We start from the raw sequence: 16,711 nt of genomic DNA, 5'->3' as shown, positions 1-16,711 counted from the left end.
TGCTCCTGGTCACAGCTTCTGCTAGGTTATAGGGATTGGATGCTCAGAACAGATTCTGGATGAATGACCTTGTGACACTACTGGTCCCCGTGAGACCGTGACCCACAGCTGAACAGAGAGCAATCCACTGGGAGGCATGCACGTAGCACAGAGTGAAGAAAGATCTGGTAACAGTCTATAGATCTGAGTGGCCCAGAAGGTCAGAGTGTGGTTTTCAGCCCCGAGTCCAGCAGGGGTTCACGGAGGAGGCTTGGTGAGTGGGCGGGAGGAAGGAGGGTCTGAGACTGGAATTGGAACGGGCTGCCTCTGTAGCTGACCCTCCTAGTGATTTCTCGCACCTCGGGGGTCCCTAAGCAAGGCTGGGTGGTGCGGGCTTTGGGTCTGTGGATTTCGGCTGATCCACAGGTGAGATACTGCAGGGCAGAGCGGATGAGGCCGTGGAGGACGCTTCTGCGAGGCCTTGGTTCAGACGTGTGGAGCCCTGTTCCATTGCTTTCCTTACAGAGGCTCAGAATCTCACGGACCCAGGTTAACACTGGCCCTTGACCCCGTCAGCCATGTCAAAAGAAAGACTTGTGGGGGCTGAGGGCTGCAGCGGGGGCATGCTGGCCTCCAGGGGTCTCTCCGCACAAGGCTGCAGGCTCTGGTGCCGCTTCCTCAGCATCTGTCCAATGCCCATCATGGGGAACCTGCCCCGGCTCTTCACACAGTTGGGGCTCCCCAGAGGCTGAGTGTGACCGGCGCTGGGAACTGGAGGTGGGGAATACACGCCCTCCTCCTTGGGTGGGCTGTTCTTATCTTCATGAGCAAAGGAGACCAGAGTGTGATGCAAAGGAGTCTGCAGAGGTGACGTGCTTGCAGACAGCAGCCCTGGGGACAGAGTCCTCTCACTGGAATTCCTGCGAGCCAGGCTCACAGGTGAGTTCAGAATCCTATAGTGATGGGAAGGGGACAGCAGTTCTATGTGGTCGTCACGGTCCACAGACTCGAAGGAGCGCACCATGTCCAGCATCAGGGGATCTTCCTTTGGCGGGATGCTGGCGCTCCCAGGCCCTTGCTGATGGGGCTCCGGCTTCTTTAAAATCCTGGGGGTTCTGGGGGGTGGGACGGGGATGAACTCCATGGAGGAAGAAGCCACACAATTGGAATCAGTGGTTTTGCGGAAAATGTTTCGACAGCCGAAGGAATCTGCACACCCAGAAAACAAAACCATTAAGACAGCCACAGAGACGGGGACGCGGCCCCTCTTCCGCCTGCACTGTCCCCCAGTCTGGCTGAGACGCTGAGCACATGGAGGGCAGGAGGAAGAGGAAGCAAAGGACTCAGCCACGGCATCTGATGGTCCCACAGAGGCCGTGACAGTCCTTCTAGATGCAGGAAGCAGAAGGCTGGTGACGGAGGCCCCAGCTTAACATCTTATTCCCCTTTTGGTGGCTTAAAATTCTAGACCCCGTCAAAGGACCTCTGAATAAAAAAGATGCACCAGCCTGACGGGACAAGCCTGGAACTTGTGGAAACGCAGGAAGCGTGGCTCACTGAGCACCACAAACCTGTCCTCTGACACTGACACCGGAAAGACTATTTCCCCGTGTATATTTTTAGAAAATTTATCATGTAAAAAATATACAGCAGAAAATGTATCATCTCAATCACCTTTTAGATACAGTTCAGTAACGTTAAGGACACTCGCCTTGTTGGGCCACCAGTCCCCATGCACCATTTTCACCTTGCAGATCTAATCCTCTGTGCCCAGGATAAACGGGGACTCCCATTCTCTCCTCCACCCCTGGTAACCATTCTACCATCTGCCTCTGCACACCTGACCACTCGAGGAATCTCCTGTGTGGAGCATCTGTTCTTCTGTGACTGGCTCACTCCACTTGGCCTCATGTCCTCAGGGGCCACCCACGCTGCAGCATGTGTCAGGACTTCCCTCCTTCATGGCTCCCTCATGACTCTGATCCCCACGAAGCCTCAGCCCATTCTGAACCGGGGTAGTTCAACCACCAGCCAGTCCCCGCATTTTCCATCTCAAGTTGGCACAGACTACGCCAGAGAAGAGAGGGAACCCTCCCCACCAGAGTTGGAGCCGAGGGAGATAAAGCCAAGTTCCTGCTCCGTGGTAGCGTCTGTCTTGTACGTAACCGTCTGCAGGCTCTGTGGAGGCCTAGCTGCAGGTGCCAGCTGCTGCCCATGGGGAGAGATGTGGGGAGCAGCGGAGGGCACTGTATTCCTCCTTGCCTCCCATAAATAAATCCACAGCCACCAAAATAAATCTCCTCTGAGGCCCATCAGCAGGAAGGAGTCAGGTTTTGTTCATCACGGAGGCCTCCAGTGCTACCAGCTGGCCGGAGAACACGGCCTCCCTGCAAGGAGGGCTGCCGCTCTGCACCAAGAAGGCAGGCGGCTTTGGGTGGAGCCAGGACAGTGGCTGCCGTTACCCATGAGTCCACTACTGCCCAGCAAGCCTCAGTTGACCTCAACTGGCTATGGCCCTCGCTGAATTTTGGTTTCTTCACATTTGAAATGAAAGGATTAGACAGTGGGACCTCTATATCCCCTTGGTAACAAAAATCTCTCCTTTCCCTCATGGCTGTGAGTCAGGAGGCCCCTGGCTCCTGTGTCACTGCTCTTAGCATCTCCAGTGTGTTAAGCCCGCACCTGGTGAGCTCTCCTACTTCCTCCCACGCCCATCCTAAAGGTTGCAGACCCACACTTATTATTTATCTGCAATGGGCTGGATTCCAAATCAAGCAGAGGCCTACATGCGTATCTCACTTTATCTACTGGTAGCTCTAACAGGTGGGAGCTGTTAGAGGGAAGGGCACCAGTGAGGACCCAGGGTCTGTGAGCAGCAGAGCTGGGCTTTGAACTCAGGTCCGAGCATCCTACCTCTACCAGTAGCTCAGACTCAGTCACACTGCCATGCCTCCCTGGGGCCACTGTTCTAATAAAGGTTCCAACAAAACCATGTCCCAGTCTAGGCTTCCGCCCACCACTCTCTGCTCCATCTCTGTTCTTGCACCCTGATCTCTGCTCCTGCAGCCCAGTCTCTTCTGCAATACCATGCACCATCCCTGGCTCCAGAACACCATGTGTTCTCCACAGCCCCACTTCTGACCACGCATACCTATTCCTACACCCCATTCTCTACTCCTTAATACCTTATAGCCTCACCTCTCATCCCACAGAACCATACATCCCAATCTCCACTCCTAGAATACCTTGACCCTAATCTCTGCTCCTTGACCCTAATCTAGCCCCATGTGCCCCACTCTCTGTGCCCATGGTACCACCCCCTCCAACATCTGCTCCCACAATACCATACCCCAGCCTCTGCTCCTGCAATACCATTTGCCCCAATCTCTGTTTCTATATTGGCCCGAACCCTGTTTTCCCAACCCTTCCTGTACGGGTGGCTAATCCCCCACGGCTTGGCCCTCGACAGTTCTCCCGTTGCCTCAAACATGGGACAGCTGCTTTCCCAAGGGCACATTAATCATTTCTGTCCTGGGCCTGCACTGCCACCCCGTGAGGGGAGCACAGGGGACCACAGCTCCACATGAGTGCCGAGAGGGGCCCCAGCTGAGCTACCTTTGTCGGGGAAGCCAGACTTGGAAGCCTTGCGGTCCTTGAGCAGCGCCTTGGTGTTCTGGATCTGCGTGATGAGCGAGGCCGAAGGCTGTCTGTACGAGGGCGGGTTCTTGTCCATCTTCTTGGCAAAAGGCCGATGAAGAAAATCCCCTCGTTTTTCTTGTTCTTTGGGCTTTTTGTCCTTCAAATCAGAAGCAAACGTACATGCTCAGACACACAATGGGATTCCTCTTTGGAAAACCAACCAAGGAGACTGGAGAATCTCCAGCTCTTCCCACTGTGTGCTCTCAAGTGCATGTTGAATGAGGGAAGGACTGAGGCCCAGGACCAGCTGATACCGGGGCCTGCGTCCCTCCGCCTGGGCAACAAGGGCCCTCGTCTGTCTCCAGCTCCCTGGCACTGTGACGTTTCGAGGTGTCCCAGCAAGGGTGAGGCCTCACTTAGGAGGCCTGTTATCCTGGCACAAGCTGAAGGAGCCAGAGCGAAGCAGGTCAGGACTTATGGGAACCTCCCATCTGCATTTAAAGTGGCGCCCTGGGATTCTGCACACAGGAGCAGCTTTGCAGGTTGAGGTACGCTGCTTCCATCTTAATACCAGGTCCTGTTTATTCAGTTAAGCCAGGGAGGCCCTCAGGACAACGAGGCAACTATGCAGCCCCATGGGGTCCTGGGGCGGGGGGCTCTGGCCCTTTGCGCCCTCAAGCCTATGAGCACTTACTTGAGAATCTAAAACTTGCATGTGCATCACCAGTTTTTGCTCTACATTTTACCCATATGCAACTAGATTATCATCCTTCCGATGGGAGAGAATTTGACTATTTGATGTATCTTTAGCTCCACAGCCGCGGCCATAAAACTAGGCACTTAGAGAAAGCATAATAAATAGTTATTGAAATTTTTTTGAAAAAGGTCAGCAGAGGCTGAGCTGATTAAAATTAATCAAGTTCAAGTTTCTGGGAAGGATGAGGCCACTAAGAAGAAGCTTGATGTTTACTGTTAAACACACAGTGGCATCCCTGACCTCGCCCCGGGTGAGGGAAAAAGACATATTGCCATGTTTTTGCCTCCAACTTCAAGAGCATTTGCAAATTCAAGAGAGCTCATCTATTTTTCATTTCTGTTACTGAAAAGCTTCTCAAGGAAACTTCTACACTTTTATAAAAGTGCCTTTCCAATAAGGACTTTTAGTGCCTTTGCAGAGCAGGCGAGTTTTTCGTGGGAAAGAACAACAGGGGGCAAAGGGAAGTGGGGACGTGGAACCTTCAGAGCCCCTTGGAGGGACAGGAGCTCCCTAAGGATCTAACCTTTAGCCAAAGTGGCTTGTCCCCAATGGAAGGGCAAGGTGGGACCAAAGGAGAGGTGAAACTTCCTCAGCACCCTAACTGTCACCACCAGCTTTGGACGGGGACACACGCTGCCGTGTGCTGCACCACGCGTGACCTGCAATGAGCAGACCGTTAGTCCCTTTAGAAACAAGGAAATGGCCTGGGTGGCTGAATAATTCACCAAGAGCAGGCTGAACGCGGAGACTGCCCAACCCTGAGGTGGGCGCGGTGATGGCCTCACTCCACACAGCCTGCAAGTCCTGGGGTGGGTCGGGCGATGCCAGGGGTGCAGAGAAAGCCGCCTGCAGCGGTGCCAGGAGGCAGGCAGCCGGCTCCCGAGAGCCACACACTTGCCGGGAGAGGCATGCGCTCTGGGTCTCCATCTGGTGCTATGGTTTGAATGCCCCTCCATACCCATGCTCAGATTTAATTGCCACTGTCTCAGTATTAAGAGGTGGGACCTTTAAAAGGTGACCCGGTCAGAGGCACTATCCTCCTGCCTGGATTACGATCGTGACTGCAGGAGTGGGTTAATTATGGCTGCAGCAGGTCAGTTAACCTGCAAGTGGGTTAGTTATCACAGGGTGGTGTAGTTGTCTGTCGCAGGAGTGGGCTCCTAATGAAGAATGAGTGCATTCAGCTGTTTTCCTCTTGTCTCTTGGAAACACTTCCTAACCACGTGACACCCTCCTCGAGGCACAGTGTGGCGCAGAGGCCCTCACCAGATGCTGGACCAAGCTCTGAGACGTCCCAACCTCCAGAAATGTAAGGGATACACTTCTGTTCTTTAACGACGACCAAGTCTCTGGTATTCTGTCATAGCAGCAGAAAATGGATTAAGATACGGGGGAAGCTACCAAGGGGACCATGTGCTCCAGGTCACCCTGGTCAAGGCCAGCAGAGGACAATCGCAATTTTTAATTGTTTTCTGCTCCTTTGTTTCCGTGAAACAAGGGCAGGCCTCCTCTAAGGCAGAGGAGAACATCCTTTCACACACACATTCCTACCCAGGATCCAAGGGGGCACGACTGGTCCGACCTGAAAAGTCGGGCAGAACTTCCTCCTTTTGCTCTGCTCTCTCTGTTTTTATATGAAACTCGCCATTTCTACTTTAAGAAGGAAAAACCCCCAAATGTACTTTTGTGATATGTTTTTGAAACAATACTTGATAGAAAAGATCAAACGACATTCACCCTTTTGGGGATTGTTTTTTAAAATGATCAGCAAAGCCTCCCTCAAGCTGTTCTGTGTCCCCGTGTCTAGAGAGCTGCTGGCGGTGACAGGGGTCCACTTCAGCTCCTTTCCGACCCTCCTGGGGTCTCAAAATCTTAAAGCTCAATCACAACATTTCTGGGGTCAGCATCGCCACCCGGATCGAGTTCCGTAGCACCGAGAGGCATCCAAGGCCTGAGAGTTTGCTGTGGAAGGAGACCAAGGTTGGCCTGAGAGACCAAAGTTCTCCTGTAACCAAGGGATGTGTGACCACAAGCAGAAAGACCTCTACAGAGGCAGAAGGAAGGGCAACTTCACTGCTGGACAGAAAAAGGCTAAGGCCGCTCTTGCTGCACTTGACCCCAGGATCCTGCACCCTGGCATGTCGTCTCCAACCCCCCAGAACATCCTTCCCCAGGCGAAACAAAATCAGTGATTTCATAGTAACTGGTTTCTAGGAAACGTGAAGAAGAATTCACTGCTGACCACTCCCCGAGGGGGACAAACCCTGCATCGGCCCATGCAAAAGGGTCACTGCCCAGAGTCAACGTGTTTGTTTATAACCAGCTGCGCCCACTGCCCTCCGAGCAGGTCACCAACTGCAACGAGCGCCCAATTTTACCTTTGCATCTGCATGGCCTACTTTCTCCAGAAGAAACTTCCTGGGGAGCAGGATGCTAAACTGCCTTATGTAACAGGAAAAGATCTTCAGAGGGACTAATTACACTCCCCCTTTCACATGCATGCTCCCTACCCAGCAGTGCTGCAGCCTGTGGTGACCTGGCTTCCCTCCATTCTCCCTGGCCTTGCTCCCCAGCACCCATGGGGGCCTGGGAGCCGGCAAAGGGCTTCAAGCTCTTGGCTCTGAGAACATCTCCTTTGCACCCCCATGGCAGATCAGAGAAGCCCCAGATGCAAGCCACACACAATACAGCTTCTCGCTTTCTAGAAACTGTTTGCACCCTCTAGAAATGTGCATGGACATCAACGAAACCGAACGATGGGGAAATATGGGCCCATAAGGATTATCTGTCCCTCACTCTTAGTGTCTTGTATTATTTCATGGGGGAAAGGAAATGGGGGTGATGGTCCCCTGGGCTTCTAGAGGAAGACCTGTGTAGGCTCATGCAGCCAGTGAGAGGAGGAGGCCCAGTCCTCCTCCTCTGAGGTCTGAGCTCCAGAGAGGTGGCCCCCTTGGACTCTTCCCCTACAGCAGTACCACTGGGGGCGTGACAGCCATTTTTTAATGACTCCAGGCTCCTGGAGCTCTCAGGATCCCAGCCATGGCGACAGCCGGGCGGTCTGGAAATCTAGAACCTATCCCTGGTCCTCTCTATAACTTGCTGGGTGACCCTGCGGCAAGTCACTTCACCTTGAGAGAAGTGTTTCCCAGTCTGCAACAGAAAGTGTGGTCCCGCCCCACTACACCTGCTTCACTGTCTGAACAGCAAAGGCACCGATTTAAGACCGATGGATGCTCAAGACGGATGGATGGATGCTCGGAGCCTCCCGTCACCCCAGGCTGGGGAGGAGCTGCTGCCTGGGAAACTGAAAACAGGCTACGACAGCGCTTCTGGCAGCAGCGCCCTGTGGGCTGAAGCCGGCCAAAGCTGCCTTCCTGAGTGACTACGAGGTCCAGCTCACCAGGGGCTTTTCTGGAGCTTTCTGACGGGCAGCCTCAACCAGCTGTTGGGAGCAACAGAACCAGGTGTGACCACTACCACCTGGGATGGCCCAGGGCCCACGTGGCATTGGCTGGTTGGTTTGGGTTCCTTGCTGCTCATCACATAATGGAAAGCATGGCTTTGCCACAGGGGGAAAAAAAAAAAAAAAAAGCAAGAGTGAATTCATAAAAGGGACTTGGGGCATAAATTAGGCCACCAAGCCAGGAAACGCTAGACTGTTGCAAACCCCGCTCCATATACAGTAAACAGGCATGAACAGCTGGGTGTGGTCATGCAAGACAATGAAACTATCTCAGCTCAGCATAGAAAGCACCGATCTGAGGGGACTCAGATAAACCCACCCACAACAGGTCAATCCAGGATAAGGACAGGCATGCAGAGTGTCTGCTGTCCTGGGCAGAGACTGAGGAATCTGTAGGGACCCTTATGTGATGGTTCATTTCACGTGCTAACTTGGCTAAGTCAAGTTTGGTACCCAGCTATTCCGTCAAACACCAGACTAGATGTTCCTGCAAAGGCAGTTTTAAGATGTGTTAACATTTAAATCAGCAGATATTAAGCAAAGAGATCATCTTCCATAGTGTGGGTGGGTCTCATCCAATCAGTTAAAGGTCTTAAGAAAAAAAGAAAGAGGTCTTCTGGAAAATGTAATTCTGTTTCTAGATGCCCTTAGACTTGAAACTCAGCACCCACTCTCCTAGGTCTCAGGCCTGTTGACCTGCTCTGCAGATATCAAACTGGCCAGGCCAGAATCACATGAGTCAACTCCTTAAAATACATCTCAATTTCCCCTCCCCCCCATATATATCCCCAAATGTGTGTGTGTGTGTGTGTGGGTGTGTGTGTCGGGGGGAGAGAGAGAGAGAGAGAGAGAGAGAGAGAGAAGATATGTCTGCCTCTCAGGGGACCTTGACTAATTACTCAGAATCCACCATGCTCTTACCTGCACAGTATGGAATTCAAGGTCTCTGGTCCAGGTGTCCAGGGAGGCCTGTAAAAAGCAGCATTTTTCAGGAATTGAAGCAGCTGTATCTGCTATTTATTCCCTAAACCCTCCTCCCTACAACTTCCCCTATAGCTCTGATTGAATATTATTCATTTCAACGTTTATAGAAAAAAAATTTCAATCTCTAAGTCATAGTGGCAGTAGGCAGCAGATGTCCTAATTCAAGCGCTGGAAAAATTGTTTAGGTAAACTTTTTATTAAAAGCTGAGACAAAGAACAAAAGAGGGCTCCGAAAAGAGGTAAGCAGCTCGTTTCTTAAACAGCAGAAACACCCCCAGGGATGGTGGCCAGGTCGAGAACCACAACCCAGCCAGCAGCGGGGAGGGTCTCCCCCTGTCTTCTCCCAGCCTCTCTGTCCCCAGAAGGAATCACCAACCTGAGCGCCCACAGCGCAGCTTGTTTGACCTGGTTCCAAACTTTACTTTAAGAAGTTACATAGACTTGAGGTGAACACGAAGTGAACGTTTAATCATTCACCTTCAAACTTCGAGTGCGTGTTGGGAGTTCAGTTACACCCTCTCAAAATCTACATGTTCAAGTTCTCACCCCCAGGATCCCAGAATCTGGTCTTATTTGGACATAGGACTTTTACAGAGATGATCAAGTTAAAATGGGGTTATTAGGGTGGACCCTGCTGCCATCTGAGTGGGGTCCTCATGAGAAGAGGAGGACCCCATGGGAGAGACCACGGTGGCCATGTGCGATCCAAGGAATGCCCAAGACGGCCAGCAGGTCTTGGAGCTTGACCGAGGGAGAGAGGCCCAGAGCAGATCCCCCTTGTCGCCCTCAGGAGGAACCAACCCGACCGACGCCTTGACCTTGGCCTCCCAGCCTCTGGAACCAGAGGCAATGCATTTCCGCCCAGGGGAGGGATCTGTCACAGCAGCTGGATCACCATAAGCCCTTCCCCTCCCTCCTGCACAGTTTTTCTTCCAAAACCCCAATGCCGCATGGTAGAGAAGACCTCCTACTTCCGTTTCACGTTTTCTATGAAGCAACACTACTTTTTTTTTTTTTTTAACAAGACTGACTTTGGGCTCCACACAGCTTTAACAACCAGTTAAAATTAAAAATGTTGCCCGCAGCCCCACCTCAACCTAAGCTCTGTCCTCTACAGTCCCCTTTTGAGGAAGAGGGTTCTGCTCAGGGCTGCTCAGGCAAACACACACACACACACACACACACACACACACACACACAGGTGTTTTCAGGTGAAATACACGTCCCACTTTTACAAATACAATCTCTGCCTTCCACAAGAAGAAGAAATGGAAGGGTAAGTCTTCACATCACAGCACTGGAATCCCCAGGGGGAAGTTTTTTTTAAAATTCAATTCAGCTCATTTGTCTCCTAGGAGAAAAAGAACTGGAATGAATAGGAAAGAAGAGGCCATTCTTGTACTCAGGGACAGAGCCTGATGACATCCTTGGGGGACAGGGACCCTGAGTCACACCCCAGTCACCTGCACACGACCTGCAACTTCTGTCCACCACGCTCCCTGTCCCCATGCCCTGCCCCACCCATGCAGGGTGACCTCTCCTCCTGGGCCAGCCAATGACAACTAACTGGTGGGAGCCCGCGGCTGTGAGTGGCTTCACCGGGAAGGCTGGATCCTCTCAGACCTTCTGAAGGCTTTTTCTAACAAGCCCCATTCCACTTTCTAGGCTCCAACCGAGACAAGTTGTGCCATCTAGTAATAGCCTGTAATCTAATTAGCAGAAGTATCGCTGCCGTTTGGAGAAAACAAATGGATCATAGAAAATTGAAATGCTGTTTGCCCATTAGTGTTCCTATTTAAATCCTAACCGTTCAATATTTCAACAAATGTTTAAAACGTTCAGCATGTGTCTCTGGGCCAAGTGAAGTAATCACCAGAGAAAAAGGCTCTGAATGAAAGAAGAGGCCATTTCGCATCAGGATTCTGGCACTTTCAGACAAACACTGGGGCTGAGGATCGCGCCAAGGGCATCAGCAAGGAGACCCGGGGCTGCTCAGGACACGTAGATTGGGCACTTGCTGCAGCTAAGTTTGCAGTGTTATTTGAATTAAACACAAACCAACAGGCAGGGAAGCTTACCAGTTAATTCTGCATCCCCCGGACTCCAGCTTGAGGGCCATACATAGGGCGGGTGACCAGGAGAGGCCCCACTCTGCCTCTAGACAAGGCCATCGGGTGGTGATAATGCCTCATGGGCCACACCTTGCCCCTCACTTTAATCCGCGGGGTGTCCCACCCGAAACCTTCCACCTTCTCCAGCTGCTTTCCCCAGTCCTACCCATTTCCCAAGACTTGGGACAAGGCTCCCTGGATTCTCTGATCTATTCATTTATCAAGTATTTATTGAGCACCTACTAGATGCCAGGCATCATGTAGATGCCAGAGATACTGACCTGATCCTTGTTTTATGGAACTCAGTCCAGAGTGGGACAGAGACATTGACCAAATAATCCCCAAACAAATGAAAAACTGCTCATGTGAACAGCTGAATGCAGAATGTGGAGTGACAGCTGCCGAGGAGGGTGGACAGAGATCAGGGGACGGCAGGGGTCTGTGGGGGGCTGAACTCATGTTGGGGTCTGAGGATACATGGACGCTGGCTGGGAAAGAGGGGTGGGGAGAAACTTCTAGAAGAGGAAACAGTGTGTGCACAGCCCTGGCAGGCAGAGGAGGCACAGCGAGCCTGAAGGGCCAGGGTGGCAGGCACAGAGCAAGCAGCAGGGGAGGGGGCTGGGACATCAGGCAGAAGCTGACCCACACAGAGGGCCCCGCCAAGGGTCCACCTTCCAGGAGAAGGACCCCCCTCGGGCTTCAAGCAGGGGGTGACATGATTGACAAGATGCCAGCAGAGGGTGAAAGCTCCCTCTGGCTGCTGTGTGGGTAAGAGGGTGGGGGGCAGCCATCGGGGAACCCAGGGAACAAGGGAGGAGACTGCAGAGGGGCAGGGCAGAGGCTGGGACCAGGCGGGGGACAGGGACAAGAAAGCAGAGGAGAGACTTAGGAGCCCAATCAGCCGAGGGGCTGGCTCTGGGGATAAGGAAAAGAAGAGAAAGCTTGAAGAAGGTCTTTCAGGCTTCTGCCCCGTGTCCCTGGGGAGGACAGGCTGCCGTGAGGATGCGTGGGAGGACAGCTTGCTTCTGGGCACACTAGATTTGAATCATCTTCACCCAGGCAAGAGAGGTCACAGGTGGTAGGAACTGGCCAGGGGGCTGGGGCTCCAGTCCCCACACATCCCTGATCGTCCGCTTTCCGCCCGACGGCCACGTGGGAGCTGGTGGCTCAGCCCCTGCCAGGCAGGACCCACCCTCCAAAAGCTCCTTCCACCCCGTCGTCCTGTGCCCCACAGCTGGTCTCAGATGAAGGAGGCATCAGCCCAGGGACAAGGCTTGCCCCGGCTCCGCCTCCGGCCCTGCATCTCCTTCCACCAAGCCACCTCGCTCTCCTCTACCCCAGCAGCCTGACCCAGAGCCCGAGGCGCACCGTCTAGCCACCCCTAACCCACGCCATCACTCTCCTCCTCCTCCACTTCCACAGGGCTGGCCCTCCCCACACCCTCTGGACGTTAACTGCCCAGCCAGCTCTGCTCAGGTCTGCATGCCACCCTCTCCATGCCACAGTCTCCCTGACATGGGTCCCCCCTGCCTCTCCTCCCTGGCCATTCCTCGTCACCGTCTTTGCCCCTTCCCTCTGCCCCTCGCTCTCTATAGGAAGGGCAGCCATGCCATCGCCCCTGGCCCGGCGCTTGGGGATGAGCCCTGTCCCAAGCTCCCACCAATTCACACAGGATCATCTCGTCCTGGGCACAGCTAGACCCAGTGAGCCCCAGAGAGAATCCTTCGCAGGCAGTGTGCGTGCGGGACTCGGGGGACCAGGAAAACTTAACCAGGGAAAGGAACGGGAAGTGGCCGGGCAAGGACGATCCCATGAGGGAATTCCTGAGTGTCCCAGGACAGGTTCCTGTGACAGGGACACAGGGGACATGGCAGAGGTTTTCAGAGAGAGAGAGTGGGAGTGGGTTCCCTGGGAAAAAAACTGAGAAAGAAGAGCCCACTTGACGGAGAAAAGAGGGCAGTCCTGTGCTCCTGGCCTTGGGGGTGTGGGGTTGGAGGCTGTAACCTTTTGCCGTGGGACACTAATTTTTACTCTGAAATTAACCGTTGGTGTTTCCCCTCAGGAATGTTCTCCACGGCATCAAGTCACCACAGAGCTGACTAGACAAGCTTGCTGTCCTCCGGAACATTCCCTGCTCCTCGTCTTGCTCTCTCCTGGCATCCGGCTGTATTCTGGGCACCTGTCTTTTTGTTTGTTTGTTTGTTCCTTTTGGAGCGAGGACAAGGGTTTCCAACCTTGACTGCTCATTGGAATCATTCAGGGAGCTTTAAAATACATTGACCCAAGATTAGATATAATTTTCTGCAGCGGAGCCTGGGCACCCGGATGTTTAAATGCTCCCTGTGACTCTGATATGTGGCCACAGGGAGGACTGCAGCATGGGGACTGGGCCGTGGTGCTCCAGCAAACGAATTCCCAAGGGCTCAGTGACAAGGTGTCCGTCTCTTGGTACCTCTTGTCCCACAGTAACCAGCTTCCTGTCCACCCTCCCCTCTTCCTCAGGGCGTCTGGACTTGTTTCTGGGCCACTCACCTCATACGGCTCCTTGGGGCCCCTGCACTTCTCGATCTGGTAGAGCTGGGTCTTGTAGCACACACTGTCCTGGACGTCGGACTTCTACCAGCAGAGGGAAGAAAAGCAGAGCTTAAGTCTGAGAAATGGAAACATTCATTAAGCAGTCATTCATTTTTAAACCAGAGCTTGTCTGGGACAGTGCCAAGAATGGTTGGTAAGCCTTGGCAAGGTGAAGTCTCATCCGAGGACGCAGCATGGAGGGGACTGGACCCAGGGTCTGGCGGCTGCTTTTATTATGGGCTCTGAAGCAAAGGGCCGGTGACCCTCCAGTCACTACCCACTGCTGGGCTTGGGTTCTTTCATCTGAGTAACAGCGATTGCTCCAGGCTGGAAAGCAGAAGCCAAACGGGTGAGCAGGCAAAACAACTTATCTTTTGGAAAGCACTGAATGGGGTCTAAATCTCACTTGTCTGCTTACTTTAGCACAGCATAACCCTCCAAAGGGAAGCCACTGCAATTCATCCTGTGCCTTAAAGAAGAAGATGGATAACTGCACCTAAGATGATAAAGGTGGAATTTTGACTGGAGACAGAGAAAATTAAGTGACTAATTAGCTAATCAATCAATCAATATGAAAGTGGAGAAGGCAGAAGAATGATGGCATGGATTAGGAGTGGAAGACAAATCAAGAGTGCCCTTACAGACTCTCTAGCTTCCTCGTTTTAAAAAGAAGAAGCCAAGAGAAAATAAAGAAAAGGGGAAATAATTAAGGTATCATATACTACTTTTTAGTTCAGTGGATTAGATTTTAAAAATTATATGTGGATGGTTAGTAATTGGCTGATAAGGTTAGTAACCGGGATGGTGCAATTAAATTAGCCACCTCTGGAAATCCCTGAGCAGGCCAGCCGTAGTTGTCTGTAGAGATTGATTCACTTTGGATTAAAAACAGCCACTTGCCTACAGTTTGGATTATCAGACCAGGCATGCCCTACAACTGAAGGGTTAAATGTGAAACCAACACAAAAAAATGAAAACCTTCTCCTGTTTGAACTGTCAGCTGAGTTTCCAGGGAATGTTCTCAGCAGACAAAACCATGCCCAGCAACACTTGACACTCCAAGTCTAGACAAAGCAGAGGGACAGACGCGTAGCAAAAAGCTAAACACCCAAACGAATCAAGAGCTTTCAGCAAAACAGCTTTCTTGATTCAGATGAACCATGTAATTGTTTCACAAGTGCACAAATGACCAATTTTTTTTTTAATCTGAAAATGTGAAAGTAGCCACAGGAAACTATTTTAAAAATGAACACCTCTCCCATCTTACTTGGTAAAGCACTCAAAAACCAGAATGTTTGGATCTGTTAACTTAGGGAAGCGGCAGTCATCCCATAAAACATGAAATCATGAACTTTATTATATGGCTAGTTTCATGAAAATCCTTCTTGATTTTCGAATAACACTTGTCTCTTTAAAAAAGAAAATCAGTGTGTTAACTCTTCTCTTACTTGGGAACCATCTGAAAACTTTTGCCCTCTCTAGCATGGTGGTCTCCAAAGGGTATCACTGTGAGCCCTTAGGAGTGGAAAAAGTATACAGAGGGACGTAGATAATATGCACATTCAGCCATCAATCATAAGCAAGAACCACTGTACTAATATATCAGCTGCATTATAAAATATGCAATAGGAATTTAAAAGGATAAGATAAAAGAAATTTGGAGCATATGATTCAGCTTCAGGTCCCGTGTCTTTTAAATTGCTCATGATGAGAATAGAGGAACACTGTGTGGTACAGAGATCTTTTTAATCTCTCCGTATCACCTAGTAAAATCCTAAATATAAAATCATAAACTATGGTATGACCTGTGAAAAATTCATGTGCTAAAAGTTTGTTTCTCCACGTGGTCAAGTTAAGAGGTGGTGGAACCTTAAAGAGGCAGAGCCTAGTGCAAGATAATTAGGTCATTGGAGACTTTATCTTATGGAGTGAGGCAGTACTCTAGGAGCAGGCAGTTACAAAGCGAGGCCATCCAACATACTTGGCCTTTATCCATGTGGTCACTTTTCTTTCCTATTCTCTGCCATATTGTGATACAGCCAGGGAGTCCTTCCCAGAGGCCAAGCAGACGGAGCTTCCTGATCTTGAACATTGAGCTTCCAAAACCATGAACAAACTACCTCAGGTAGTTTGTCACAGCAACAGAAAATGGACTGATACGTGCACTAAGTGTCAAAAGTCCTATTTTTCTGGGTTTGACACCTTTCCTACAGTAGATTCCTATGAGTGATGCAACAACACTGAAATGCAACCTCAAAGCTACAAATCTATTCCCAGTGGAATAGATTCTCTGCTTACACAGAGCATATTTTACACCCATAAAACATCGTTCTCATTTTGAAATGCCTTTCACTGTAGAGAATGTTTCTTCTCTTGGTGGTTCATCAAAAAAAAAAAAAAAATCTGTGGATAATTCCCTACGGAAGCAAAATCTAGCAACTATCTGAAGCTGAATCAGCTTGGAAACATCTGTACTTTCATCCAACTGTTCAACAAACCTTCTGTAGAGCTCCTTCATATATCAAGCCATGTTTTCTAGCCATCTCCCAAATCTATCCGCTAATGAGACAAACTGACCCTCTTGCCTTATGGATAGTATTTTGGTCATTTCTGCCATGGCAGGGAGAATATGGATTCCCCAGCTGCAGATGGATTTTCATCTTTTGCTCTAATATTCAAAAAAGTTTCTAAACCTTGGAAGAATTTTGTGACATTATTGGGCTATCATGTGACTTTCAATAGCACTGAGAAAGCTCTAAAAGTTTATTCTTACCATCTAGATTCTAAATGGTGTCCCAACAGAGACAACTGCACTCTATCAGATCGCCAGGTGCCACATACACAGCATCAAGGTAATCCTTCATGAAAGCAAATATTCCATCAAATCTTAGATGGGCTTCCTACCAATGCTGAATTTCTTTACTGACCTCCTGTTAGATCTGGTCTGCACTAACCCAGCTGAATAGAAGCAGGGGTAGTCTGGTACAGGATCTTTATTGTCTTAGATCCATTTTAGGTGTAGAAATAGTTTAAGTCATTGTCAACTTGGAAAGAGATGATTTAGTCAAAACTAGATGCCGAAGCACATCAGCTCTCCTTCCCAGGCACAATATGAACTGCTTGTGGCCAGAATGGTACAGGACACCAAACGCACTTGACACATGACACCAGGCATGAACTTCCTGACACCCAGACTGCACGAAG

The 16,711-nt window shown here is 50.9% G+C and overlaps 1 protein-coding gene across 1 annotated transcript in view; it reads right to left on the bottom strand.

Moving 5' to 3' along the window:
- Positions 1–529: 529 nt before the first annotated feature.
- The window catches only part of Hunk (hormonally up-regulated Neu-associated kinase), a 95,391-nt gene continuing 79,209 nt past the window's right edge, over positions 530–16,711 (bottom strand). The window contains exons 8-11 of the mRNA XM_026393590.2: positions 13,466–13,549; positions 8,760–8,807; positions 3,595–3,775; positions 530–1,188 (exon numbers count right to left, since the gene is read on the bottom strand). Of these exons, the coding sequence (XP_026249375.1) occupies positions 530–1,188; positions 3,595–3,775; positions 8,760–8,807; positions 13,466–13,549 (972 nt within the window). The remainder of the gene's footprint in view (positions 1,189–3,594; positions 3,776–8,759; positions 8,808–13,465; positions 13,550–16,711) is intronic.

The sequence above is a fragment of the Urocitellus parryii genome, chromosome 2 (genome assembly GCF_045843805.1).
Source record: "Urocitellus parryii isolate mUroPar1 chromosome 2, mUroPar1.hap1, whole genome shotgun sequence".
Classification (NCBI taxonomy): domain Eukaryota; kingdom Metazoa; phylum Chordata; class Mammalia; order Rodentia; family Sciuridae; genus Urocitellus; species Urocitellus parryii.
Note: the sequence above shows the minus strand (reverse complement) of the source record. Positions and strands in the feature narration are given on the sequence as shown.